The sequence below is a fragment of the Pseudorasbora parva genome, chromosome 13, assembly GCF_024679245.1.
Source record: "Pseudorasbora parva isolate DD20220531a chromosome 13, ASM2467924v1, whole genome shotgun sequence".
NCBI classification, from domain to species: Eukaryota; Metazoa; Chordata; class Actinopteri; order Cypriniformes; family Gobionidae; genus Pseudorasbora; species Pseudorasbora parva.
Genome location: NC_090184.1, coordinates 5,312,556 through 5,339,593, shown reverse-complemented (window position 1 = coordinate 5,339,593; position 27,038 = coordinate 5,312,556). Strand labels below are relative to the sequence as shown.

The 27,038-nt window shown below is 38.6% G+C and overlaps 1 protein-coding gene across 2 annotated transcripts; it reads right to left on the bottom strand.

The window, feature by feature from the left end:
* Nucleotides 1-424: 424 nt before the first annotated feature.
* Nucleotides 425-26,615, bottom strand: entpd4 (ectonucleoside triphosphate diphosphohydrolase 4). 2 transcript variants are annotated; one of them, XM_067413023.1, is made up of 13 exons: nucleotides 26,382-26,615; nucleotides 25,814-25,993; nucleotides 20,325-20,522; nucleotides 19,533-19,738; nucleotides 16,515-16,665; nucleotides 16,332-16,435; nucleotides 14,490-14,549; nucleotides 14,219-14,373; nucleotides 12,401-12,567; nucleotides 11,285-11,609; nucleotides 7,472-7,557; nucleotides 7,185-7,346; nucleotides 425-3,238 (listed from the first exon to the last, which is right to left on the bottom strand). In XM_067413023.1, exons 2-13 carry the CDS (start codon nucleotides 25,819-25,821, stop codon nucleotides 3,001-3,003), a joined length of 1,860 nt encoding a protein of 619 aa, XP_067269124.1. In that variant the 5' UTR covers nucleotides 25,822-25,993; nucleotides 26,382-26,615; the 3' UTR covers nucleotides 425-3,000. The 2 variants fall into 2 exon arrangements, with proteins under 2 accessions (XP_067269124.1, XP_067269125.1); XM_067413024.1 differs by having other exon boundaries at nucleotides 14,243-14,373.
* Between the last annotated feature and the right edge of the window lie 423 nt (nucleotides 26,616-27,038).

Sequence of the window (27,038 nt, the reverse complement as noted above, 5' to 3'; positions counted from 1 at the left end):
TTTGTACAATTTGAAAGATTTTTTAGAAAAATGCAATTATGAAAATCCTCCCCTAAACATATCCATCACCGGGATGGAAGCAGATCATCCGAATTCACACAAAATAGTTATGAGATGGTCTTGTTTTTATCTCCAGGGACTAATAAAGCTGACGTCTTGGTAAGTGGAGTCGCTTCGGACAGCTGAGGACCACATGTTCGGTCATTTAACATGTGCTCAGGTTTGTTCAGTAACATAAGAATGAGAAAACAGAGGTCGGTCACTCTTTACAACTCTGAGAGAAGTGAAAACGAGAAGGGGTTAACCTCTCCGTCCAGAGGACATCGTAAATAAACCACCGGCACACAGTAAAGAACTCACTTGTCTTCTAGGCAAGGGTCCCGCTTTCAGTTTTTCACTTCAGTAAGCACCATTAAGAGGAAAAAACACAACACCCTTATAATTCTTAATCTCTTTATCTTTGACAACAGCAATATTGAAGGAACTGATGTTTCTTTAACAGCTTGTGTGAATATGGTACTTGTGTTTTCACAAATACCAACAATATACAGCAGTGACTGACCATCCAAAGAGAGGCTTCCTCCACGTCAGAGGATTTCTTTGAGAAAAAAAAACAGTTTCAAGTTTGCACTGAAATGCATGGACCGACACATTCATTGAGGGCACTGATTACCATTCAGACAATTCCCAAATGGCTTTTAGATGGAGCTTTTTTTCATCCGAATCCTGTCATAATACATCCTAACTAAACCACAAAAGCATTGTAATGGTACCATGTAAAATCATACAACATAAAAAAAAGTTCACCCGAGGAAAAGTCTCATTCTTGTGTTGCACCAAACATGCAAGACCTTCACAAGGGTGAATTTTGAAAGAACACGTCGGTCATTATTTTTCATTAGAAAAAAAAGAGAAGTGTGTCTGTCGAACGAGAAGTGTCTTTAAAGTGGCCATGCTTGAAGTCATATGATAGCTCGTGTGATAAACAGTCCGAAATGACTTCATTTTTGGTGTTCAAAACTATTGTTTGACTTAAAGAACACTTCATAGTTTGAATATAGTCTAATGGTCATATGTGCTACTATTTTTTAATGGTGCTTATTTTATCCAATTTAAATCTTAAAGAAACAGTTCACCCAAAAATGGAAATTATGTCATATGGTTGCAGTTTCTGAAAAATTCCCAAAAAATTTTCTGGAGACTTTGCAACCCTATTTATTCCTCAGCCTCATGTCGTTCCAAACCCGTAAGACCTTCGTTCCTCTTCCGAACACAAATGAAGATCTTTTTGATGAAATCTGAGAGCTTTCTTTGACAGCTTCACATCTAGCAATCTGATGCTTTAAAACGTTCACAAAGAGATCATAAAACTAATCCATCTGAATTGAGCGGTTTAGACCAAATTTTCTGAAGACACTATCGGTTTATATGATGAACAGATTTAATTTAGGCTTTTATACACATAAACATTGATCAACTCTCACAGCTGTGGTAAACTGAAACGTGTGAGAACCAATGAGGTTCATTCTTGTGTTACGCATCAAATTTGAGCTTTAGCAAGAACCAATGATGTTTCATCTCGCACATCAAGCAGGTTTGGTTGAGCTTATGTTTGCTGATCTATGTTAATATGTGAATAAAAGCCTAAATGAAATCTGTTCATCATATAAAACGATCAATTTGGACTAAAATGCTCTGTGCGCTAGTTGTGTAGCTGTCAATGGAGGAACAGATAACTCAGCTTTCATCAAAAATATCTTCATTTGTGTTCTGAAGATGAACAAAAGTCTTACTGGTTTGGAACGGCATGAGAATGAGTAAATAAAAACTTTTATAAAAAAAAAATTTGGGGTGAACTTACTCTTTAGTGTGATCAATACATTCCTCAGACTTTATTTGTGTAGCCACCAGAAGGTGGTCACATGGTTTTGGAGGAGTGTGTGAATGAGGACATGCCAGAATTTATTTTAGGGTGAACCCTTTCTATAAATTGAAGCTGGAAGATGTGATCTAAACCCTAAGACAAGAAAACATGAAATATATTGCACTGATTCTCATCATAGAGCTCTGCATGTTTAAATGACATTTACAGCTTCACATACATGTGAAGTCTGAGGGGTGACGGCTTTAAAAAAAAACTTAATCAAGGTGCGCATACACACACATGCTCACAATCATATACACTCACAGACGAGCAATAAGCAGTACCCATGAGAAAGCGGTAATTCTGACACTGTAACACTGTAATATTTACCACTCGACCTTTAACATGAATGATAAAGTCTCAACATTCCTTCAGGATGAACTTAGTGCTTTTTAAAACAAGACCGATGTTGCTCTTTACATTACATGGAAAAGTGTTTAGGTAGAAAAAGTGACAAACTTTTGAATCGTATTACTTTCTAAATGTGCTAAATGTAAAGGGATTTTCCAAAACGGTTTAGCTTTCTCTCATGATATCCGAGCAGTCCGACTTCAGTGTCTAAAATTCATCCTTTAAAATGAACCTCGATCCGTTTCTCTTTGGCACAACCAAATCATTTAATAAATGTTCAATTATGCGTAGTCTTGAGTTGAGGCAGCAGCCGGCAGTACCTCGTCTAAACTGGGATGTGTATGAATCTAAATTGGGGACATGTTCAGTATATAAAGCATAGTCAATGCTTCACACTGATAAGTGACTTTGAAAATCCAAAAGGCAGCCTCATCGTTTCTCGCACAATAAATAACAACTAGACATCACAGCTGATCAGAGGCTGTCGTGCGATCCTCTCGGAGCTGCAATCTTCACATTACAGTAAACGTTCACTGGTCTTGGCTGAAAATGTCATATAGAATCCCTTGCGAATCATTCTGGGAAAATGCAAAACTGGCCAGTGCGGGGCCGACGTGACTGTAGGAGAGGGACTCGTTTTTTTGCCTTCATCGGAGAGGTGTGTCATGAAGGCTCTCCTCCTCCTCCCATGATTGGCCAGTTGTTTGACTGACAGGCTTCAGGCCCTATAGGGTAACAGGGAGGTCTGGTGAGCCCAGGCCCTCTTCCAGCCATTGGACGGAAGCGGAGGCACCCCGGTGGAGTGTGGAGCGGTTGTGTATGCGTCTCAGGCGGAGCAGGTACAGGAGGATGGACAAAACCACCACCAGAAAACAGGCCAGGAAGAGATAGTGGTTATTCATGAAGGAGAAGCTGTGATGCCAGCGCGAGTGAGAGGCTTTCAGACTCTCCTGCTGGATGTCCCTGACCAACCCAAAGACAAGAAATGATCAACACTTTGCCATGTACACAATTTGACATTTTTTCAAAATATATGCATTGTTTAAGGAAATGTACACAGAATGAAAATGTATACTTTTTGTTAATCATGTGATTTTTTTTCTGTGTATATATAGAAGCTTGTTGAAACATTTAAAAAGATAACAGTAACCTTTTCTTCTCACAATTGTGAGATACAACACTTGTGTGAAAAAAAAAAAAAAAGTTCAAATACTCTTTATAGCGATATAAAATGTGGAATAAAATCACAAACAAGGATTTTAAACATGCTTCATGCAATATCATTAAGTGGCAAAAACCTAGCATTACATGTCTGTCTCTGAGACACTGAACTCATATTAGCAAAATGACACTTCAGGCTAAATTACAGGGCAAAGGGGTTGTGAACTCAGAAAGTTAAAAAAAAGTACACGTTTACTTTTTTTTTTGAACTTCATATATTAGATTCAAGACAAGTCTGTGTAAACTACCGTTTAAAAAATCCATTAAAGGGATAGTTCACCCAAAAATGAAATTGTGATGTCTATCTGCTTACCCCCAGTGTATCCCAGATTGAGGTGTGTTTGTTTCTACAGTAGAACACAAATGAAGATTTTTAACTCAACTGTTGCCGTATAATGCGTGTCAATGGGGTGTATTTCTATGAGAGTAAAAAACACAGAAATACGAATCCATATTAAACCCTGTGGCTCGTGGAGACACATTGATGTCTTCAGACACGAAATGATCTGTTTCTGCGCAGTATTCCCAATGCAATTACTTCCGCCGAAGAAGGTCAAAATACCGGCACGATCATAGACATATTTACATCTATAGATATACTGTTGATATATGTATGTGTGCATATATATATATATATATATAAATGTTAAATGACATTTAACATTTTTATATATATATATATATATATATATATATATATATATATATATATATATATATATATATATATATATATATCCATGTATTTTGACATTCGTCTGATATAAGGTAAAGAATAAATACTGTTGTGTTTCTCACACAAACAAACTGATCGTTGTGTCTTAAGACATCAATGTGTGTGTGTGTGTGTGTGTGTATGTGTATATATATATATATTCATTCTTCATTAGTGCCTGTGCGGTCGAATGAGGCATCTACGTTAATATGTACACATACATATATCAACAGTATATCTATAGATGTAAATATGTCTATGATCGTGCCGGTATTTTGACCTTCTTCGGCGGAAGTAATTGCATTGGGAATACTGCGCAGAAACAGATCATTTCGTGTCTGAAGACATCAATGTGTCTCCACGAGCCACAGGGTTTAATATGGATTCGTATTTCTGTGTTTTTTACTCTCATAGAAATACACCCCATTGACATGCATTATAGGAGCAACGGTTGAGTTAAAAATCTTCATTTGTGTTCTACTGTAGAAACAAACACACCTCAATCTGGGATACACTGGGGGTCAGCAGATAAACATCACAGTTTCATTTCTGGGAGAACTAACACATTAAGGCTGCATTTTTTGATAAATAATACAGTAAAAACAGTATAATTGTATTACAATTTAAAAGAACTGTTTTCTATGTTAATATGTGAATGTTTAGCATTATCACTCCAGTCTTCAGTGACACATGATCCTTCAGAAATCCTTCTCATATGATGATTTGATGTTTGAGAATGATCAGAAATCAGATTATTATCAGAAATGCTGCTTTATAATTTAGTTTTTATTTGGATGAGTTAAGTTCAAAAGAACATTCATATATTATGTAAATATATATTATTATATTATTTATTTATTTGAAATATTCTTTAGTGTTTCTTTTAATGCATCCTTGCTGAATAAAAGAAAAAAACTGCCGTTTTTAACAGTAGTTCTCTGAAAGTTTAGTAGCTAATGTACTGTGCATTTATGAGGGAGAAAAACACAAATTGCTATTTTTTGGGTTTAAAAGAAAAGAAGACTACAGTGCCACCTATTGGTCAAAAGATATGACATTTCAATGATACCCACTTTTCCCATATTGGCCATTTTGAATTTTGTCCTAAAATGCTGTATTTTTAAGAACGCTTTAGCATATCATTACGAAACTCGGTATGTGTTATAGGACCATGTCCTGAAGGGACTCAAAAAGTTATGAGAAAACAGTTATAATGACATTTACAAACATTTTAATGAATTTTATTAGAATTAAATGTCATGCTGAGAACAGTGATACCAATTATGGCATATTTGCTCGAACTTCCTATCCGCCATTTTGACTTTCTTTGAAAACATACTTTTTCATGGTTTGATTTTCACCAAAATTGGCTCAGATCATCCTCAGACAACGCTGACAAAAAGTTTTCAAAGGCTTTTTGACTGACCAAACCTTTCTTGAGTAATGCATCAACACATTTGTTGGCATGATGCCAAGCTGACCCTTAGGCTGTAACTCTGCAATGCTTTGGTGTAAAGACGCCAAACTTTTTATCTGTCAATGGGTGCGTTTACATGCAGGTTCTTAAGCCGATTATGCCCAATAAGCTGACAATGAACATGGTCATGTAAACGCGGTAACCCGTTTTCTTTTATAGGAGTAATGTCATAAACGGCGTGAACATAAACCGGCTGACACAGGTCGTTTTTTGCCTCTTACCTCGATTTCGCGCTGCATGTAAACTTATTAACCTGCTTTCTGTCGGCTTATTGAAGTGTGCATGTGTGATAGACGACAAAAACGCGAACATCGAACAGCTTTAAATGCATCCAGACAGAGCAAGCTTGTGTTTTGCATGAAATAAGGACAAATATAACACAAACGCAGACTCTTTTAAGACCCAGAAAATTATAAAGATGTATTGTTATCATCATCTCATGTAGCAGAAGTAGAAGAGGTGCAGTCAAAAGGTTGCATCTGGAACTGCATGAGGGATAATATGAGCCGTAAATCTCCCGCTGACAAGGCGCACGCTTTATTTAACATCACAACTGGGGTAACATTTGAAAAACTCAGAGTCAGATATACGGACATTTTTATTTTTGACGTCACTACAAGGAAATAATCCGGTTTATTAACAAAGTCATGTAAACGCGGTTTACTTGCATTGTCAGATTACTGGTTTGCATGTAAACGCACCCATTGTCACCATGCTTGCATGTCTCATTGGTCCTTTCTGCACTTGGCCCCGATAATTGCAGCTATATTTAACTTTATTGTGCTTTGGCTACAGGTGGTAGTTCCAGCCTGGACAAAATCCTTGCATGTCACTTTTGCAGGCTGAATCTTACTCTGAGATAATAAACACTCGCTCTTGTCATAGCTTTTGCTGGCTCAGACGCTTGCTAGGTATTTCTCCTGCTCTTTGTCTAGCAAATAAATAAATAAATAAATCACTTAGCTCAAAATAAAGTCCATTGTTTTTGAATTTCTGTCGTACTTTTGCTATATTTTCGCACTTTAAACAATGGTTTGGTAATCCTCTTGCAACACTGTCCTCTTTTGTGCTAAGAAACAAGTCTCCTGAGTGGTTCCATTGTTTTCAGCATTAAGCCTGAGAATGATTCAGTGGGCTATGACACTTTTAATTGTCAATAAATGACTTCTCTTTAAATGTTTTGGTTCAACACACTTACCTGTTGATCAAAAGTTGACAAAAGTTTAGTTTTATTTAGTCGCATTCAGGAGGGTTTACTCATTTTTGCAACACACCATTTTATCACTTTGATGAGAAAATCTTATTTTCCTGAATACTTTTGCCAAGCTTCCTTGGTAAATGATCAAGCAGACTTCCTGGAGCTCTACAGAACACTAACATGTCTTCTAAGTAAAGAGTAATTTCTGAATGTGTTAAGTTTCAGAGGGGATGTACTCATTTATGGTGTGCACTATGTAAAAGGTACAGCTAAAGTCAACTAGGCAAAAATATTGTACCTTAGAGGTAGAAAGCGTGTGCGGTACAAAATGGCTCCTAGTGTCCACTGCACTTCTTTATCATACACCAGCAGGGCCGTCCTGAGGTTCTCGTACGCCGCTGGAAACGTGAAACCTGAGTGGAGCACCTCGTACATCCACGCAGACTTGAAGCACTGATACCTGCAGGAAGAGGGAGAGGAGGCTCATTTATGCCTTTTCCTAGACTGATTGATTAAATTATGTATAAAGTACTAATGTGTTATTTTCTCTGCAGTATAAAGGCGTACGTTGTATTTTAAACTTACTTCAATCTATGCTGGTCAGCATGTGAAGCGTAAAGACCTCGATCAAACCGTTCTTTCAAGGTTTTCCACTGGGTGGCACAGTAGCTCTGAAATTAAACGGATCAGGTCAATAATAACTTTAAAAACAAACAGCATATCCAATTAGTTTTACTCCCTGAGCTTAAAACTCGTGATGCACAAAATCAAGTCCCACACGACTTTTTACTCAGATATACATCGCAATAGGGAAGAAAAGACTACTGCAACTTCTGCTTCATGTCGACTTAAAAAATTATATTCTTGGGAGAGACTTAATTTTAACCATTTGGGATCCTCAAAACGCTTGCTGTAAAAAAAAAGGTTGTCTTTCCTCTAGGGGTGTGTGATATACAGTATATCGTCTATGATAATAAAGTAATTGTGGTTTTAATAATGTGCAATCTAACATTATCGAGTGTTTCTCGCTTTACAAAAAACGTGCAAACAATACATGCCTAGACAGAGTTAACACTGCGTGACGTAGCCTTTTAGTTTAGGTGTGACTACTGCGAGAGCACATTTAGATTAAAATGCTGTAAAAAATAACCCCTGTATTGAGTATCGTCTTTTAAGCTGTATTTATATCATGATATAGTTAAGCAGTTACACAAAGTGTGCTGTTTCCCCTCCAAATATCATACGGTATTGATTTTATCCAACAGTTTAACAAACAAGAACTCAAAATGAAGTGACTATCATACTAGACAAAATGTCGCTGTTTTTGGTGAATGAATGATTAATTAAAAGTGACTTGCCGCCACATACTAGTGGTTTTAGTTTCATATTTTAAGGATCTTTTCGACTTTAAATTAATCAATGTGTTATGTTTAAAACATCAAACCATTATTTTTGCAATTGTAACTGCAGGTTAAATGCATTTGTCTCGTCTGAGCTGCATTAAACAGTCTGTGTAAATACACCTAAATGCCACTTCAGACACAGCTTTTGTGTTTCCTCTGTACTGCAAAAAGGGATTTAATTGATACTGATTTAATTTGACTGGTAACAGCCCTATAGAGTCTTTTTATTCTAATTGAAATTATTGATTAAATGTAATAATTTGACATAATTGATACATAGGCTATATTTAATTAACTAAGAACAAAAATTGTCCCAATAAAAAGGTAAAAATAAATGTAAACTTATGTGAAATTTTACATTGTCACTGCTGCAACAGCAGTCCTTAACCTGCCACAATGACACACTTAGCAAAATATTGTCTCCTCATCATTAGCCCTATTCGGACGGTAATTGTTTCTCATGTGGACGTCCGTAAAAATACGTTTGCATGTCACCTCAGTGATAAAACATGTGCATTCGGATGATGATTTATTCCCGGTGGAGGAGCGAGTTATGTGAGCCGCACCTGGGAACGCTGCTCACGTGCTCAGTCGAATGATCATCTGCTGCAAAAATGTCATATGCTTAGAATAATAAGAATAAAATCATATTTAATTTAATAAGAAGAAATTATTAATTATTTAAATCTCCTGTTAAAATAAAAAGTTAATACAATGTTGCAAATTGAACCTACGATAATTACTGCCGTAATAACGACTCGTCTCAAATGTGTACGTGTTTTTCTTCTCTTTTGACCGGTGATTAGGGCTGGGATAAACGATTATTTTTTAAACGATTAATCTAGCGATTATTTTTTCGATGCATCGATTAATCTAACGATTAATTTTTCCTGTCCGATTCGGTTACGATTCGATTCGATTACCGATTATCTCCCCATTAATTGCCTAATAGCAATTTATACATGTTGATTTAATTATCTGAATGAAAAAAACTAATTCCTTAACATTGCAATATATGTTTATTGCTCTTAAAATTCCAAAGTAAAAGACTATACAAGAACAATGCATTCAATAAAATCATAACAAAATACACACACACACACACACACACACACACACACACACACACACACACACACACACACACACACACACACACACACACTATTTTGAAGTTACTGCACTCTGCCTTTGTATTGTCTGCAAAAAATGTGGAGTCATGCCAAGGCAAAAGGCAGTAACTTCCATATTATCAATATTTGGTTGCTGATCACCATTTACAAAATCAATATAGTAACACCTGTATAAAATGTAATGATCATGGCATTTATTTTGGATGATTTACAATTAATTATAGCCATCTTCTTATTACCATCATGTGCTTTGGCTGCATTCTGATGCCATTATTAAGGACACAATACGTCTTGTAAAGAGTATCTTCATTGCTGTGCAGCAAAACTTACAGGTTGATAGGTGACACTGAATTATATGAACAAGATAAGATTATTTCTAATGAGTAAACATTTGCATATATAATGCAAAGATATAAAAAATAGAACAAATAACAAATCATGTAAAAATGCATGTGATTGTAATAAGATAAATAGCAAATAGTGCCGCTGGTTAATCAAGGGTTAAGTTTGGCTATCACACTCTAATGACAGCACTGACTGGATCGGATTGCCCATTCATACGCTAAACAGAGAAATTATTTATTGCAATATGTTTTTAATGTTTTTATCTAGCAAAAAAATGATACAATAGGCTACATAGCAATTACTTTTACATCTTTGAATGAAAATCGCCTATAGCCTAAAAGGACAACTTTTAGATTGATGTGAACGACAAGTAGGAATAATTCTCAGAATGCTTGTGGATTAAACATCCCCGATGACATTCATTGCCATGGATTTTATCGGGTTTACAAGAAAAGCAAGGATATATAATTGCGAACTGTTACTACTGATTGTATGCGTGAGCTCACGCTGTCACGGCATTCGAGTGCACACACTCGTGCAGTGGGCAGCCCCAAACTGTCTGACAGCGCGCTGAGTGAATATTCTGCATTATGAAAACATGTAGGCTATGACAGTACACAGGCTACACCGTAACTTAAACGCGGCAGACTTTAATAGATAGTAAAACAAAGGCGGGACACCATAACTGGATGTCGGTACCGTAACTTAATTTAAACATCTGTCTTCCTGTGTGCAGAAATTTGTTTATGTAGCCGTGACAACAAAACGCGTGCATGCGCACCTGTGTATAAGAGCGCTTGCTCCGTGCGCGCCGCGCGCCAACCCGCAAGCCTTCTGAAAGTCTGAGGAGCCACTTGTGTTGCTACCATAGATATACATAATAAATAATAGACTTAATTACATAATATACTTTATTATGTATATCTATGGTTGCTACTACTCTCCGGCGCCACCATCTTTATTTTGGGTCCGACGAATCGACGCGCATATTTTGCGTCGACGTATTTTTTGCGTCGACGTCATCGATGACATCGACGCGTTGTCCCACCTACCGGTGATGAATGATTATTCGTGTGAATATTTTCAGCTTTTTAGTAATACAAAGAGTAGGCTATAGATCTTTAAAATGCATCTGAATTACAGCGAGGCGCAATGATACGGTGCTCCGCTGGGGTCAAAAAGGATAAACAGGTAATTTTGAAGCTATCTCTTCTTGAAAACTCGGAGATGTGGATTCGGACGGCAATTAAATCACCACACAACCTTGTGTTTGTAAAAAAACTTTAGGTAATTTGGCCGGGGATTTTTACGCAGGTGGTGGGAGAAAAACACTGACATTCTGGATTCAGACGGCATAAAATCAAAGACCCTGTAAATGATGAAAATACCGTACGACCCCACAAGAAACAATTACCGTCCGAACAGGGCTATAATCGACAAAATATTGAGGTATAATAATTTTTGTCAACATTAATATGTCAATATTCCTCATTTAGCGTTCCAGGGCATCAGTGTACCTTAGCAGCATTGGAGTATTTGGTGGAGTTGTAGTCTCCTCCCATGCGCAGCACATCTTCAGTACAGTAGTAAAACTCGGAGAAGCCGTAGAACTGGCTGTTGGGGAAGTCGATGGGTGGCTGGTAGACTCCATTAAGTGATGTGCTGGTGTCGTTGGTGCGGTTGAGGAACGGCTGGAGCAGCAGACGGCAGCGGTCGAAGTCTCCGGTGCCGCGCAGGTGCACCCTCTGGTCCTGGGGTCCCACCTCGTCCTGGAGGTCGGCTGGCAGGCAGGGGTCGAGGATGGGCGAGTCTGCACCCTCTCCTTGATGCTGACCCAGGAGCCTAGAGTTAAGAGCAATGCAAAAATGCCAAGAAATGTTAGGTGACAGATCTAATGTTCACAATATATTTGCACAAAATGATCTAACATCATGAATACTGTTGATTTTCCAATGACTAGTTAACCTGTTGTGTTATTGGTTGTCATTTAAACTTCAGGATCATAAGTTTGATTAATTACTGTGAATCAATTCAAACAGTCGATTTCAATTAACTGATTTCAAACTGAGGTTTGTTGGCATTGGGTATTTTATATTATATATATATATATATATATATATATATGCAGCAGGTTTATTAGGCTGCTGTCACTTTAAGAGCTGACGTACGGATCCATTATACTGTTACACATGCGTTTTCTTTCTCAGGTGTTTACATTCACTTAAAAAAGAACTGACTGTGTTTAAGTGAATACTTGCCAAGACTGGCATTTTGACATTAGTTTGAGTGATTCATCCAGGGCAAATAAAACAAAGAAAGCAAATGAGGAGGGTTTGTGTGTGACTTGCTTTTCAAGAGGGGGGGAGAGAGAGAGAGATATGCTGGTATTGCGTGTCTATTTTGCAGAAAATTAGTATTGAAAGCATTTCAGATATTTCCATATCGAACTGTATAAAAAAAACTATATTTCTGACAACATTTCAGATGCCTTTATAAAGGACTGCAACTGAAGAATGTATATATTATATGCCACTGCTGAAATCAACCCGCATTTGGTGCGTTGGCGGTGTTAATGTCAAGCTCTGCTAGTGTATATCGTCTAGCTCAAATAAAAATAAAAATATTGATCGTACTTGTTTTGTATTTGTGTGGTGCTGATGAGGTTTTCCTCATATCTCTGGCGGGCCGCATTTCCTCCGAAACCCAAAAACGTTGAGACGTATACGCGGTACACGTGTTCTGTTCTGTGAGCGTCACAGCCCAGGTTAAACTCCGCCAGCAAATTCTTGGCTATTTCTTCCTGGTAGCACAGAGAGAAATATAAGACAGCTGTGGAAAACTGATGTTAACAGAGGTTTCATCTGGGCATACAGATCTGCTCTGAAGAGCGGCTGGAGTGCACGATTCTTTAAACACAGAGGCAGCAAAGCAAGTAAAGCGAGAAGCAGCAGCGTCATATTTGTACATTTAAAAGAATGTCCAGGGTTCAGAACCAGTGGAGCTCTATCAAAAGCATCTGTGGCGTGTTTCAAATATGAAATACTGAGTGGCATTCGACAGCACATCGACAGACGTACATAGAGCTTCAAGGGTGCTGAAAGATCTGAGAACATCCCTTTAATAGCTCACAAGCTCTAAATCAGATGCAGAAAAATACTGAAGAACACTTCACTCTGGTTGCATTTGATTTCAATGGCAGGCACCCTGTTATATCAGATTAGATCAGGATTTGTGCTGAAAAGATTTCCTCTTAAACTATTAAACAGAATTAGTTCAAATATTATATTAAAAGAAAAACCCAAATGGCACACACACACTTGTTTTTGTGACATATGGGGACATTCCATAGGCGTAATGGTTTTTATACTGTACAAACCGTATTTTCTATCCTCTTACACTGCCCCTGCCCCTAAACCTACCCATCACAGGAAACATTCTGCATTTTTACTTTCTCAAAAACCTCATCCTGTATGATTTATAAGCCTTTTGAAAAGTGAGGACATGGCCAATGTCCTTATAAATAACCCTCTCCTTGTAATACCTGTCATACCTATGTCATTATACACAATTGTGTCCTTATATGTCGCAAAAACATGCCCACACACACACACACACTCAATCTGAAGTCAAATGGATGTTCCAATATTGTTTAAAGGGGTCATATCATAAACCAAAGTGGATAAACAGGGTTACCGTATATAATTTACATATAGAAGCCTTTAAAGGTACAGCAGGAAATACAGCCTGATTAATTATGAGTCAGAGAGAGGTAAGAAATAGTCACCTGAACATTTTTTTTGTTGTTTAACACAAACACTAGGCATGAAAGTCCACCCCTAAAGCTAACGTTCATTGGACCGAAAGTACAAATTACTCAGAACACGATCCTACGAATTACACCAAATGCGGTCATGCAAACTATTTTGAATGGGATCCTATGAATTACTCCGAACGCGATCATACGGATTACTCCAAATGCGATCCTACAAATTACTCTGAACAGGATCCTATAAATCTCTCTAAACGGAATTACTCAGAATGCGATACTCCGAACAGGATCCTATTCATTACTCTGAATGAGATTCTACAAATTCGTATGAATTATTTGCTAGAATTTAAAAAGTTGCAAATTTCCACACGTGTCCTGAACAATTTTTTAAAAATTATTTATTAAACAAAAAACTTAAGGAGGGGGAGGGGGGTCAAATGTATTGAAGTGATGAATATGCTGAGGAGTGGTTAGTATCGTCTCAGAGCTTAAGCACCATGCTGCTATATGAGCATGCAGCAGGCTCATCTCAGTCCAAGGCAGTTCGGCAAAATTCACCATGGCCTTGTATTTCACTGACTGGGTCAAGGACCACAGAGTAACAAGAGAACAAGAATGAGAGAATGAGAATGACAAAGCCAAACTTAGCTTTCAAATATATGGGAAATTGTCAGATAATAACCTGTTGTGGAGAAGCAAAGCTTACAGTTTTGGGCACTTCGTATGCGATCTGAGTGGAGACGCCGCCCATGTCCAATACGCCAGCCGTACGTTTGCGCACCAGCGTCTCCTGCTGGTCACTGCCAGGAACCTGCACCTCCACCACTGCCTCATGTTCTGGGAAACAAGAGAAGAACATATAAAAACAAGAGAAAGGAGACAAGTATAGCTGAAAAAAATATTTTGTAGGACGCTAATGTTATAAGGGAAGAAAGTGGCACAATATCTCTTACCATCCTCAACATGATTGAATCGTCCCAGAACAAAGTTGATACCTATCCATGCATATACCCCTGCAGAAATAGAAAATACATTCAATTCCAGAGAATTCAGATTTTCATTCAGCACAAAAAATGCCACCAGTGAGATTTTTTCTTCAATAAATTCATATATTCAGCAAGGAATTTAAATTAAATGAATCAAAAGTGACATTAAAATACATTTATAATGTTACAAAAGATTCCCATTTCAAATTAAATCTGTTCTATTCTTTAAAGCTACACTGTGTGATATTTTCCCCATCTAGTGGTGAAAAGGTATATGACCATCCAGTGAATAATAGTTTCTGCTCCTCTCAATTTCGATTTCGTTTCAACTCCTACGGTGGCCGATTTAGTCATGGCTTCCAGTTCGACCTCTTCGGTGAGTGTTGCGTCAACTCAAGTGATGAGGTAATTTTTGAAAACTATTATAATTTGCAGTTATTTAATTTACCAAATGATCTATGATCAAATTAATCTATGTAAAATGAATAATAGTTTTACGTTTTCGTTATTTTTAACCAGTTCATTGCTAACATCAGCTATCAGGTTCCCAGACGAATGCAAGCTCTTAGTAAAGTAACTTTTATCAGTGCTATCGTTATTCTGTATATTGTACAACACCACTAGCGTAAGGCAAACAAATTATAATGCAATTAAAATATTAATCTCATGTTATCCGTCATAGAACACGGATTTATGTTATAAGGTAAGCAATACTTTTTCATCATTGACGCGAGGAAAACTATCCTAGACGTCGTTCTAGTGTTAACGTTATGCACAGCACACCATGATATAATTAGCCAAGCAACAATAAAACTTCCAATATACACAAATAGGCTGAATTAATATTACCTGTCGAGAAGAAAGCAGGAAATGTCGGCGTTCTTTTTAAAATCGTTGCTCCTCATGAGCTCTTTCCATCTTGGAAAGGCCACTCCAATATTTACTTTTGTCTTGTTGATTTGCCTGTCGCGTTGCCGTCTTAATTCTCTTTTCCGCTTCCTTGGCGACTCTGATACATATCCCGCAATGTTACTAGGTCCCCGCCCCGGGTCGAATTCGGTAATCAATTCCGGGACGTGGTTGCTTTCACACAGAAGGCGACCCGGCAATGTTCCGGGAATATTGCGGGTCCGACGTGCAGTGTGAAAGGGGCTTAAGAGTGATCCTCCATCATCATATAGGAGCCTCAAGCAATCCTCCTCTTCACATTCGACACAGTGCCATCGAGTGTTAAAACGCGAAAAGCGAAGCTTGAATTTACGGGTATGTCCCTCTTTGGCAAATGTACTTTCAAGATGGAGGGGCAACATGGCGACCGCCATCCGAACCCCTCACCCGTATGTATTTTCAATGGTATATTATAAAATTACGAGAATGCATTATTACTTGAAAGAAGTAAATATACATTAATGAGCACATATATTTTTGAAAGAACTAAGTGATTTTAGCTAAGAATAAACTAAAAAAGTTATACAGTGTAGCTTTAAAGAAATCTAAAAACAACTACCAAAGATTTCATGAAAATATTAAGCAGCACAACTGTTTTCAACATTGATAATCAGAAATTAAGCAGCAAATGAAGACTGGAGGGATGATGTTGAAAATTCAGCTTTGATCACAGAAAAAAAACTATTCTAATATGTTAAAATAGAAAAGTTATTTTACATTTTAATAACATTTCACAGCATTTGTACTGCATTTTTTAACAAATCTTCCCGACCCCAAACTTTTACACAGTAGTTGAGATTTGTGCAACATCTTTTTTATTCCTTGCATTTATGAACTGATGACTCCATAGGTGGGTCTTACCTTCCTGTTTGCCTGAGATAACTTCCACATGCGAGTCGGAGAACAGGAAGTTGAAATTCACAGGAATGTCAGTCCTCAAATCCTCCAGCAGGGCCTCCTGCTGACTGCAAACAAACACAATCTCTTAGCACAGGTGGCGGCTTTCCCACAGCACGCATCTGAAGTGAGTGTGTGATTAGACACCTTTCAGGCAGGACTCTCATTCCTGCAGTGCACAGGATGTAGAGAGGCGTTTCCTGGTGCTTGTTTTTAGGGATGTGCTGAGCAGCAAAGCTCAGCAGAGGGCTGATGTAGTCGCTGGCCTTGTCTGGTGTGGATGCATACTCGGAGATACCTGAAAAGACAGCAAATAATATATTACTGTATACTAATATATTACAAACAATATATAACTTCACCTTTCAATTCACAAGCTCTTAGTTTCGTTTCGATATAATACAGATTCATTTGGATATAAATCTCTGAAAAAAATTAAGAGACCACTGCAAAATTATCAGTTTCTCTGGTTTTGCTATTTATAGGTATTTGTTTGGGTAAAATTAACATTTTTGTTTTATTCTATAAACTATTGACAACATTTTTCCCAAATTCCAAATAAAAATACTGCAATTTAGAGCATTTATTTGCGGAAAGCAACAACTGGTCAAAATAACAATAAAGTCCGACCTCAAATAATGGAAAGAAATTAAGTTCACATTAATTTTTAAAAACAACACAATACTAATGTTTTAACTTAGGAAGAGTTCAGAAATAAATATTTGGTGTCTAATAATCCTGATTTTGAATCCCCAGTCTTTCACTTTGATGTTGGGTGACTTTATGCCACTCCTGGTGGAAAAATTCACGCAGCTCGGATTTGTTTTTTGGCTTGTGACCATCCATCTTCCTCTTTATCACATTCCAGAGGTTTTCAATGGGGTTCAGGTCTGGAGATTGGGCTGGCCATGACAGGGTCTTTATCTGGTGGTCCTCCATCCACAGCTTGATTGACCTGGCTGTGTGGCATGGAGCATTGTCCTGCAGGTAAAAACAGTCCTCAGAGTTGGGGAACATTGCCAAAGCAGAAGGAAGCAGTTTTCTTTGAGGACAACCTTGTGCGTGGCTTGATTCATGTGTCCTTCACAAGACAAATCTGCCCGATTCCAGCCTTGCTGAAGCACCCCCAGATCGTCACCGATCCTTCACCAAATTTCACAGTGGGTGCGAGACACTGTTGCTTGTAGGCCTCTCCAGGCCTCCGCCTAACCATTAGATGATCAGGTGTTGGACAAAGCTGAAAATTGGACTAAACAGAGAAGATGACCTTACTCCAGTCCTCTACAGTCCAATCCTTATGGTCTCTTGCAAACCTCAGCCTGGATCTTCTTTGCTTCTCATTGATGAAGGGCTTTTTTCTAGCATGACTTCAGCCCTGCCCCTAGGTGCTTGTTTCGACCTGTCCTCGCCGTGCACTTCACCCTAGCTGCCTTTTGCCATTCTTTTTGTCGGTCACTTGATGTCATCCTATGGTTGTTGAGTGACATTCGAATGGTTTGGTGGTCATTCTGGTCAGTAGGGAGTTGGTTTCGCCCTCTGCCGGTCTGTATCTTTATTGTCCCCAATGTCTGCTGCTTGACCTTGTTCTTATGAACCGTCGTCTTTGAAATTTTAAGCATGGATTCAACCTGATGCTCACTGTAGCCCTCTGCCAGTAAAGCCAGAATTGAACCCTTCTTTTCCTCACTCAAAACTTTCCTTTTCAACTTTTTTGGCATGGTCAATAGTTATTTTCTGATTCCAATTACTTTTGAGGTACTACTATCACTGTTTTTGCCATCCAGTTGGTCCTACTGCAAGAGGATAGTGATGACCACAAGAAGTGTTTTTTTTTATACTTTTCCTTTTAAATAAGATTTGGTTCAGGTGATCACCTAATCAGCACCTCATTCACCTGTGCCTGTGTTGGAATTCAACAGACATTGGAATGGAAGGGCTTCCGTACTTGTAGAGATGCTGATTTAAGAAAAAATTACAGTGGTCTCAATTTTTTCCAGAGCTGTATTTCAGGTAAAGTACATGTCAATTTTTTCTCAAAGGAAATAAAATCTCTTAACTAAAGCTGTAATCCACACATGGAATCCTGTCAGTCAGTACAATAATATTAAAGGTAAAAATTGGCAGGAGACAATTGCTATTTTAATTAAAAAATTAACACTTATATTTTTTATAATACCTTTATGATATAATTATGTTTCTACTTTAAAAACGTTTAAAAAGATATAATGAATAATATAGTGCATGCCAGACTTATTGTTTACAAGCTGTTATATTGATGCCTTTCTGTTTGAATCACAGCAATTACATGAGACATGACACATTTTATGAAGTTGTCATTTAACATACGGTGTATTACCGTCAGTCTGATGTCCATTCATGTTTAATAAACAGCAGTAAAGAGGAAGAGATGATCAGTTTACAACTTCACATGCCACTTAAACTGAGGCTGATATGATCTGTCTGGCCATATTAAAGAGAAAACAGTAAACAGAAAACAGAAAACAGTCAGCAGACTAAACTGACGAAATCATAGGATTTAAGAATTAATATCTGTTTATCAAATTAAAACGAAGAATACATTAAAATCAAGAAGAAAACAAAAACAAAAAACGATTCAATCATTGGCATAGGCTGACACGGTTTTCTGTTTTACCGATATGACAAAGATTAACTTTGATTTTAACTTTATTTTGCAATCTGAAAGCAATTAAGGCGCCTGCTCCCTGGCCGCATTTACACTGCAGGTCTTGATGCCCAATTCCAATTTGTTGACAATATCCAATACCTGCATTTACACTATGCACTTGGCAAAACTACCCAAGGTAGATGCACAGACCCAGAAATAATAAATGGCATGATTTGCCAGGGACGCAGACAAAATGATAATACAAGCTTTTGCTTTCCGCACCATCTTTAAAAGGTCAGCAAAACATTGGTGTCTTAAGGCAGAGAGAGAGAGAAAAATAAATCTTCCATTTGTTGGTGAGATGTTGGGTTTGTGTGACATTGCTCGAGAGGGGTGTTATGGGTGGACTTTAGTGAAACACAGTGTGGTTTTGGGCTCAGTGCTACAGGCCCAAGGCTATTAGCCCAGCCCTGACCGTTGAAAGCCCTGGCTCGCACTGTCCAGAGAGTGGAAAAGCAGCTATTCATTCCCTTACTGACCTGGCTTGATCTTCATCACTACAGGCTTCCTGTGCTTGTCTCGCATCTGCTTGATGTCTAGGAGTTCGTGCAGGTTGCCGTTGTGCCGGGGCCATGTGTACACGAACACGCGGGAGCCACTACTTCCACAGTCCACCACCAGCCCGTAGTTCAGATTGGGGTTATTAGTGTCCGTGGCCTCCATGTCCGGCACCCGACCCAAACGTCTAAAGGAGACACATTGGTCACAACGATTAGCTTTGCTGAGAGATCCGTAACAGAAGTAAGAGGAGTAGTGTTGTCAAAAGTACCGACCGTGATACCAAATAGGCACTGAAATTTTAAAAATGAGGCACTGAGCGCTGTTGAGCGGAATCGTAAACAGCACTGACTGGCCATTGTGCTCACGCGCTCATCAAATACGGCTGTGATTGGCTACTACGATCACCGCTGCACAAGCATGTTGTAAAAAATACATCAGTGACGCTTTTCACAGAGCGCTTTCACAGATAGGAACGTTTAAATGCAGGTGTCTATCAGCCTACCGGTCCACTGGTTGACTTCTGCTTGTGCCTTCAAACGCTCTGGCTTTCAAACACTTCAGTGTTCTTTCAAAACGCTGCTAATCCTTGTAGCCAATCACAGGCACGTACGATGAGCGCGTGAGCCCAATGGCCAGTCAGAGGTGTTTACGATTACAGCTCAACAGCGCTCAAATCCGCACATTTTAAAAACTTCAGTACTAATTTGGTATCGCTGCCGGTACTCTTGACAACACTAAAGAGAAGGGATCAGAACTGATAGGCGCTTTACGTGTGGATGTGCCTGTCCTCTCTTAGCCAGCTGTACTGGCCCTTCTCCGTGACCAGCAGCAGGTACAGCAGGCCCGTCACTCCGGCCAACAGACCCAGCAGCAGCAACTGCCTGAATGAAGGCAGCAGGAACCGGGGCAGCACCACCGGAGACAGGCTGAAGTGCCAGGATGCTGGAAACAGGCAGGAAATACTAATCCTGCAGGGGAAAGAAATCATGATGAGCAATGTATCACTATGGTTACTGGATCCTCTTAGCTTGCTCTATTTACTTAAAGGATAGTTCACCCACACATAAAAATGTGGTCAATAATAACTCACTCTCAAGTCGTTCCAAACCCATTATACTCTCATTCATCAGGATATTTTTTGAACAAACCTGAGATGTTTCTGTCTTTCCATTGAAAGTATATTCACCCAAAACTCTGACAGTTCATCAGACATTGTAAAAATAGATCCATATTAATTGAGCAGTTAATCCAAATCTTCTCAAGAGACACACTCACTTTATATGATGAACAGATTTCATTTATAAGACTTCAAATAACCCCGCTCAATTCATGCGGATTTCTTTTACAATCTCTTTATGAACGTTTTGAACCATCAAGAGTTTTGGGTAAATAGACATTCAATGGACTGACAGAAATCTCGCTCTGATTTCAGGTTTGGAAATACATGAGTGTGAGTAATTAATGACAGAATTTTCATTTTTTTGATGAACTAACCCTTAAAGCAGCACTTGGTAACTTTTGCTCTCGGGGTCCCCCTACAGTTGGGGAAAAAATAATGTCCTCAACTACTGTCGTAAGCTCTGTCATCCTACAACAGGGGATGCCATCGCTTGCATTTGTTGACATGACTACCCTGATAACCCTGAACTAGTGTTGGACCCCGTATACAGTGGTGCGGGGCGGGCCAGATAACTTCATAAAAGCGCCCCGCGGGTTGGTGCAGCACTAACAGTTCCCCTGAACACTGCAGGAGGAGTTCACATGCAGGTGTTCTTCTGGCGGCGCGTGTGAAATGTCTTCATCCCAGGTACAGTCAGTGGCTTATGTTTCAGCATGTCATATGAATATAATTTCATGGGTTTTATTTTTTTCAAACGCCAAATAATCGCGATGCTCACGTTTACAAGCCAGCGTCATTATAGTAGTCTATTGGTTACTGTTTTACAGAATCTATATGATACTTCAGTTCAATGTTTGAGTGGTAGGTAATCACCATAACAAGCAGGACAGCATCGGTCGGGCACGCCTCCTTCAGCTCACGCCGACGAGCAAACGCTGGTCACATGTTGATCCTCGTCCTGCCTTTAATCACATCACTTTTTCGTTTCCTCTTATTGCTTCCTCCAACAAAACCTTTTCTTTCTTATTTGTCTGTGCTAGGGATGGCTCGATACCACAATTTTGGCTTCGGTACGGTACCACAATCTAATACCGAAGTACCGATATTAAATCGATACCACAAGGTCTGATATTAGCGCGGGTATATTGCACGCGAATGAGAACAATTATGCAAGTTTTGAGTTTATAAAGTGGGAAATTACCACAAATGTTTATTAGTAAATTAATCAGCGAAGCTTATCACATCAAATCAGTCATTTGAAAACTTTCTTGTGAGAAATAATTTCAGCAAAAATCTCTCAAAATTAGCTAATTGCTTCTGGTTTCAAAAGACATCGCACTACACTTAAGCAATCTGCATAATCCGATTCAACATTTCACGCTCGTCTCGGGATGGAGAACGGAAATCATTTGAACACGCAAGAGATTTTATAGCATTTCGTAATAACAGTTACAGGAGACATGAGCTTATAACAACGACACACACACACACACACACACACACACACACACACGCCTGTCACTTAGTCACGCTCGCACATTACACATTAAGTTTCCTTGAACAGTCAAATGCACAGAATTATGTACAAATGTCCGTCTTTAGTGAGTATTCACCTAAACACAGTCGGTTGTGTCTAACGCGGATGTAAATAGTGCAATAGTATGCGTGCAAATATAATGAGATCTAAATGTCATTGGTTGAAACGAAGATTGGAGATTGTGATATTTGATCTTATGTTAGGCTGTGTGTGCGTTGATCAGTGTTAAAAAAACAAAAATGTCTAAATGAGAAGGTTTGAATGATCCACTGACCTGTCGATCTCTTAAGAAGTCCTAAAGTCAGGATAGTGACAGATGCTTCTTGGCTAGGTTTGATGGTTCTTCATCAGTTTTATAAGCAAAGTCATTACAAATGTCACTTCTACTCCTCTCTTTATTCATTCGTTTTGGGCATCTTGAGTGAGATTCGACTGCTTTATCCATTTTGTTCATCTGTTGTTGTCACATTTGCCGGTTGTTTCGGGTGAGTTTGGGTAGCGCGCTGCCATCTAGCGGTGAACTTCGGAAAAGCAGCATATACCGAAATGTGCCAAATCATAATATCGTACCGTTTTAAATAAAACATATACCGGTATTTTTCCAGTACCGGTATATCGCGCATCCCTAGTCTGTGCTGCTTCGGACATGACTATATTATCCGACGAACAAAGTTGGGCTCGCACGTCCGAATGTAAGGAAGTGTGTGTGTTGGTGGAAGTGACGTATATGCCGTAAAGCAGTCGAATTTTGTAGTTCTTTTTGTTCTCGGGTTACTACCCGAAACCCGAAGTTTAAAAGTACGATTAAAAACGATACAGACCCCATCAAGCTATGGCAGACGTGTCATTCAACCTATTGTAAGTCGATGTATTATCACAAGAGTCTTGAAAATATATTATGAAGGTTGAAAAGTTACCTAGTGCTGCTTTAAATTAAAACAAGCTAAAACAGTGTGTCCAGTCCACTGTAATGTGTTTAATTAAAGTTACAGGATATGAATCATTGTTGCATTAACTAAAACCGCATAAATTTATTTTTAATCCTCACTCAGCGTGCTTTGCATTAGGACTGAATTGGGAATGTTTAACGCCTCATGACTAAAAGGGCGCCAATGTGAGTGCGCACACACAAACGTGAAAAATGGCAGGCGTAAAAGCATAATTTTTAAAAAGCCTTGGCTTAGTTTTTGTTTTGATTTGACATGGTGTCTAACCAATGAGATTGGTGCTTTTGTTCACATGCCTGGAGCTGCTGAAGTTACAGTAAAACACAATTTGGTGGCGCTCAAGTACAAAACGGTCTTGCCAAGCACACACTGATACGATGAAGAGGAACTAAGTAGACAAAGAAGAAGATGAGCTGCTAACGCCTGTCACTGTGGGTGCATAGTGTTGTGCACCGGGAGCGCCATCTACTGAATTTGCACGCTCACTCGCTGCATTGCCAGTGAAAATCGCTTGGGTGTGAACACACGGACGTGCCGAAAAACGCTGCCGATAATAATCGTCCCCGTGTGTACAGGCCTTGATGCTGTCCAAAATCAATGGAGTACTACATCCAAATAAATATGATTTGAAAAACAGTTTGCAAAAAGTCCATACCACTGACCTACTACTTCGGAGAACAGTATTTGTTATTTTTTTACCTCATATCATACGAATCTCATCTAGTGTTCCCCAGTGCCATTACTTCCATCAAGTAAGGTCAAAGTACCGGGCGGCGCAATTATATATTTACGTAGATGCCCCATTCGACTCATCCGTGTAGGCACTAAAAAGTGGCACATCACGCCGGGATTTTGACCTTATTGGACAGAAGTAATGGCATTGGGAATACTTGATGAGATTCGTCTGATATGAGGTAAAAAAATAAATATTGTGTCTCAATGTGTCTCCACGAGCCGCAGGGTTTAATATGGATTCGTATGTCTGTGTTTTTCACTCTCATAGAAATACACCCCATTGACGTGCATTATACGGCAACCGTTGAGTTAAAAATCTTCATTTGTGTTCTACTGAAGAAACAAACTAATCTCAATCTGGGATACACTGGGGGTAAGCAGATAGACATCACATTTTCTCTGATGATGAGGGCGGGGCAACCTGTCACTCACATGGGATCAACCAGTAGCAAACCAAAACCATCCAATCAATTCCTAATGGATCAAAATCAAGTCCCGCTCTACAAGCTGTACGTCACAATTGGGACGAAAAGACAATCGCAACTTCTGTTTCATGCCGACTTTAAGATGCGAGGACAACTTCACAGGCAAAAAATGTCCATTGTCTATTGTCAACAGTATAACAACGAGTGAAGATCAGCTCACAGAGCTTTCAAACCAAGCAGCTTTCTGTTGGTCAAGGCAGCGAATTTGAGTAAACAACTTGAACCCGTTGTGAAATCTGCATGGCGGGTTTCCGAGGTTTTTTTTTTGGTTACCATTGTACTGAAGATTACAGCTTGTGGTTAGTATGTATAATGGTTACATACACATGACTACGGTGGTGGTGTTTTTTTGTTTCATTTATTCATTATTTATGCCAATATCATTGCTGTGACAAACTAAAAATGTTTGTTTAAAATTAAGAGATTCATTGAGTTTTCTACAGGGTGCACTGACGAATCATATAAGACCCTTCCTGGATAGAGCACTTAGAAAGTAAAAAGCATCTATTCTTATTTCAAGTCAATTTAAAGTTGTTGTTTTTTTCCAAGCAGGAGAAACTTCATTAATAACAATAAGGCAATCATGTTTTTGGGTAGTTGAAAAATAAGCAGTAAAACATATTTTGGTCAAACAGAACATCCCTTTTGAAGAAAAACTGCATGTTGTTTTGTGTAGTGTGAAGCCTGATGTTTGACAAAATATAAGGTGTCACTAACTTCAATTCAAAAAAATCAATTCTTTCACTGTTTTTATTGAACATTTTTACTGAAATGTGTCCTGTGGTGTGACAGAAAGAATGAAGAATACAGGAGTGTCGCAACAACAGAACTGAACAGAACAACAGAAATCACCAGATCCAAAAAAAGGTAAAATATTTGAACAATTCTGAGGCAAAAACTAAGCATGAGGACGTGTCATAGGCTCAGTAACATGACCCTGAAAATGGGGTCCTTCAACTAAATAAAGTTGACAGAAGAATTGCCCGATTTAATATCAGGATACGGTGTCACACCGGAGGACGACAAAATGTATAAAGTTCCTACACTTATAGAAATATACGGATGAAAAAAAATAAATGTTTACTAAAATAGACACTAGCAAAAGTATCCCTGTGGTATGTATTAACATGAATGCTTTTCTTTTTAATTTAAAAAAAGTTGCCATTTATTGAACCATGATTGAGACAGTCGCACTATAAGACAACTTTGAGATTTTAAATTCTAAAGGCAAAGCAGTTTTTATAACAACAGGTCCATGTAAGACAGACATATAATTTACTGCATTTTAAATGACGACAATACTGATAAAATTACTTTGTAATATTATTTTAATCTCGTGACAGTGAAAATCCCATATCACGTAACTTAAACAACCCACTTGACAACATACATCAGATATCAACCCCTTAACCCAAATGACTTGTTTTGTACTTGCCTTCCCATTGCTGGAGTGAATGAACAGGTGAGATGGACGAATCAAACTCTCTCTATACAGGTGTATTCCTCCATGACGTCATACTTCAAGTCGTCGTCGTCATCATCATCATCATCATCATCACCATCAGGGGCTTTCACACGTGTGCAGGTGTGCTGAGGAGAGGAGACGTGGCATGCCCTGACAGACAGCAGGAAGTAAAATAACCGCTTCAAGTTCACTTGTAGTCTGGCTCGAGATCACAATTATTATCTTTGGCTTATGATCTAGGTAATTTAATTTGTCCCTACATAGACAGACAGCAGAAGATCGTTCAAATGGGCCTATGAACCCCATATTCGAGCACAACCTTAATGCTAACTAGGTAGGGAGCCAACTAGATTTTGAACACAACCACAGATAACGTCTAATCACAAGCTGCGCGTTTCCCAGGCCGAGAACAGCTTTAATGATATAATGATGTCTGATACTTAAAAGTAGGGCTGTACGGTTGTGGAGACAGACTGGAGGGATTAAAAGCTGTCAGATGTGTTTAAATATCTGTATGAACGCAGCAAAATGTTCTCACCGTTCGGCTACATCTGGGACGGATGCGTCAATAGCACAGCCATCCTCTGAGATTTATGAATTCAAGAGTCCAAGACTTGAAATCCTCTCGAGGAGCGCATAAAAATGGCAGTTTAATTCCTGTGGTGGTGAGCGATGATAGTTCAAATTTGGCCGAGAAAAGGCTCTAATTCCCGGCAGTAACCGATCAACAGTTCAGCTCAGTAGTATAGACGGTTGGTGCGCATGCGCGTCCGCGTCGACGCCGGAAACTTGCGTTTGCGTGTACAGCGCTACTCTGACGTCATTTTGCGTTTCCAATTCGTCACTCGCATTTTTTTATTCAACTTTCAGAAATACATAAACATCAAACGAAAGCCAAAACAGATATTGCAGGATACACGATTCATCCATAGTACACGTTAAACCATTAAATTCAACAAATTACTTTTAGTACGAGATGCTTATTTCCCCCCCCCTTGTAATTTAATTCAAGGAATCATAAAATATAGTTATATACATTATTTACAATTCCCAAAATTGATTACCTTTAATGTGTTATCAACTATATCAGAGCCAATATTACAGTCCATCAAATTGATCTAATCTATTTTGTATTATTATTTAGTATAATGTAACCATCATAGATACCTCACTCACATTTATAATTTTAAATGAA

What these genes read in the sequence shown, in the direction of transcription:
- entpd4 (XM_067413023.1), bottom strand. An exon ending in AGTGATGAAGATCAAGCCAG is followed by an intron (nt 16,666 to 19,532) that starts GTCAGTAAGGGA and finishes CTGTCTTTTCAG; the next exon opens with GTATCTCCGAGTATGCATCC. An exon ending in AATACTCCAATGCTGCTAAG is followed by an intron (nt 7,558 to 11,284) that starts GTACACTGATGC and finishes GTTTAATTTCAG; the next exon opens with AGCTACTGTGCCACCCAGTG.